The sequence below is a fragment of the Entelurus aequoreus genome, linkage group LG17, assembly GCF_033978785.1.
Source record: "Entelurus aequoreus isolate RoL-2023_Sb linkage group LG17, RoL_Eaeq_v1.1, whole genome shotgun sequence".
NCBI classification, from domain to species: Eukaryota; Metazoa; Chordata; class Actinopteri; order Syngnathiformes; family Syngnathidae; genus Entelurus; species Entelurus aequoreus.
This window is the reverse complement of record NC_084747.1, coordinates 21,153,477-21,155,976: the sequence shown is the minus strand read 5'-3', so window position 1 is coordinate 21,155,976 and position 2,500 is coordinate 21,153,477. Positions and strand designations below refer to the sequence as shown.

General features: G+C 42.0%; 2 protein-coding genes across 3 annotated transcripts in view; both read right to left on the bottom strand.

Moving 5' to 3' along the window:
• The window catches only part of LOC133632647 (Golgi-associated plant pathogenesis-related protein 1-like), a 12,310-nt gene extending 11,792 nt beyond the window's left edge, over positions 1–518 (bottom strand). For both annotated transcript variants that reach the window (XM_062025197.1, XM_062025198.1), the window contains exons 1-2: positions 388–518; positions 114–323 (exon numbers count right to left, since the gene is read on the bottom strand). In XM_062025197.1, coding sequence (XP_061881181.1) covers positions 114–323; positions 388–394 — 217 coding nt within the window. In that variant the 5' untranslated portion in view covers positions 395–518. The remainder of the gene's footprint in view (positions 1–113; positions 324–387) is intronic.
• Positions 397–2,500, bottom strand: part of LOC133632646 (zinc finger protein 239-like) — a 57,166-nt gene continuing 55,062 nt past the window's right edge. The window contains exon 5 of the mRNA XM_062025194.1: positions 397–543. Within this exon, the coding sequence (XP_061881178.1) occupies positions 529–543 (15 nt within the window). The 3' untranslated portion in view covers positions 397–528. The remainder of the gene's footprint in view (positions 544–2,500) is intronic.

The following is a 2,500-nucleotide window of genomic DNA, read 5'->3' as shown; positions in this document are numbered from 1 at the left end:
TTTAACCTACAAAACAAAAATGAGCGGGGGTTTGAAGCATGCATGATACTGATAAAGCATGGTGGTCACAGGGGGGTCCGGCCCCACATGAGGTCGACTAGTGAAACATTCACCTGTCAGTTCAATGGTGGCCGAGCTCCACTTGGTGTAAATATTTTCTCCGTCAGCGGTGTTGCTGTGCCGCATGGCGCCTGAAGCTAGCAGGCGATCTGCCCACAACTGGGCCGCCGCGCTCACCTCCTGGCTGAGGGCCATGGGTGGGGAGCCGTGCTTGGCCCTGTAGGCGTTGTGCGCCTCCAGGAAGTCCCGCTGAAAGCTTTCATCTGTCAAGCAGCTGAAAGTGAGTGATGTCGGCGTGCATGGATCATAGAGAGAGACTGCACTCACCTGCCATTGCGTCCCAACAACAACTGGACACCAGAGTGCAGAGCAATAATGCTGTGATGAGAGCACAGCAAGCTTTGCTTCTGCGCTGGTATTTGAGTAGCGTGGAGGCGGAGACAAAGCCACTGGGATCCTTTTTCCGGTCTAGTCACCTGAGGACTATGTCAAGCACATTCATTCATTTCTCTATAAGTGTGTCCAAAGCAGCTCTTTTTTACATCGGAAAAATACTATGAAAGAAAACATAAAGTGGAAAAAAAGGTGAAATTTAACAAGAAAATGCTGACTAATCACAGAAAGCTGCCATGTTTTTTTTGTCTTTAAAACTGTCATTGCTCAAAAAATAATAATAATGAATCAAAATCAATGTTGTTATGAATTATTGAATCATTGAAGGCTCCAATTACTTCACATCAAATATTTTTGTGTTTGCCATAAAAAGACAAAGTTTTCTATGACAAAAAGGGCATAAAACAAACAACAACTGGACACCAGAGTGCAGAGCAATAATGCTGTGATGAGAGCTGGTATTTGAGTCGCGTGGAGACGGAGACCAAGTCACTGGGATCCTTTTTCCGGTCTATGGACTAAGTCATCAAGCACATCCGTTTATTTCTCTATAAGGGCGTCCAAAGCAGCTCTTTTTTACATCGGAAAATACTATGAAAGAAAACATAAAGTGGGAAAAAAGCGCATTCAGGTGAAATTTAAAAAGAAAATGTTGATTGATTGATTGATTGATTGATTGATTGATTGATTGAAACTTGTATTAGTAGATTGCACAGTACAGTACATATTCTGTACAATTGACCACTAAATGGTAACACCCGAATACGTTTTTCAACTTGTTTATGTCGGGGTCCACGTTAATCAATTCATGGTACAAATATATACTATCAGCATAATACAGTCGTCACACAAGTTAATCATCAGAGTATATACATTGAATTATTTACATTATTTACAATCCGGGGGGTGGCATGCGGAGGGGGTTGGGGCGGGTGGGGGGGTTAAGTTTGGTTGCTTTCAGTACTTCAGTCATCAACAATTATATCATCTGAGAAATGGACATTGTAACAGTGTAGGACTGACTTCGTAGGATATGTACAGCGAGCAGTGAACATAGTGAGCTCAGAAAGCATTAGAACAAGTATATACATTTTATTATTTACATTTGATTATTTAAATTTGATTATTTACAATCCGGGGAGGTGGGATGTGGTGGGGGGAGGCTGTTAGTCTAGGGTTGTAGTTGCCTGGAGATGTTCTTTTAGTGCGGTTTTTAAGGAGGATAGAGATGCACTTGTGGGTAGTGTTATTAGCTGGGTGAGATCGTGCAGATTACAAAGCTTGCTGTAAGATTTGAAGACAGGCGCATCTCTGCGTTGAATATCTGTGTTCAGATCTCCAGTTATAATTTTCTCCACGTTGTCTACCTCAGCTAAGCACTCCTCGAGAGCACCATAGAAATCACTCTGATTAGGGGGTCTGTATACAGTCCCTATCAGTACCGTCTTAGCGTTTTTGACTCCAATCACAGACCTACTCAGTGGCCTAGTGGTTAGAGTGTCCGCACTGAAATCGGTAGGTCGTGAGTTCAAACCCCGGTCGAGTCATACCAAAGACTATAAAAAAGGGAGCCATTACCTCCCTGCTTGGCACTCAGCATCAAGGGTTGGAATTGGGGGTTAAATCACCAAAAATTATTCCCAGGCGCGGGCACCACTGCTGCCCCCTGCTCCCCTCACCTCCCAGGGGGTGATCAAGGGGATGGGTCAAATGCAGAGGACACATTTTACCACACCTAGTGTGTGTGTGACTATCATTGGTACTTTAACTTGAACTTAAGAAAGCTGCCATAGAGACTGTTTTTATGAGTTATTGACCCATTGAAGGCTCCAATTACTTCACATTAAATATTCCACTTTGAAATAATGTTTGTGTTTGCCATAAAAATACGAAAGTTTTTAATGACAAAAAGGGCATAGAACATACAACAACAAAAAGAAAAAAATCGGCGGATGGATTTGAAGTTGAAAAAACAAAAAAACAAAAAAATTTATGACGCATTTTGAACATTTTTGTGAGGATTTTAAAGTGATTTTGTTTGAACTAC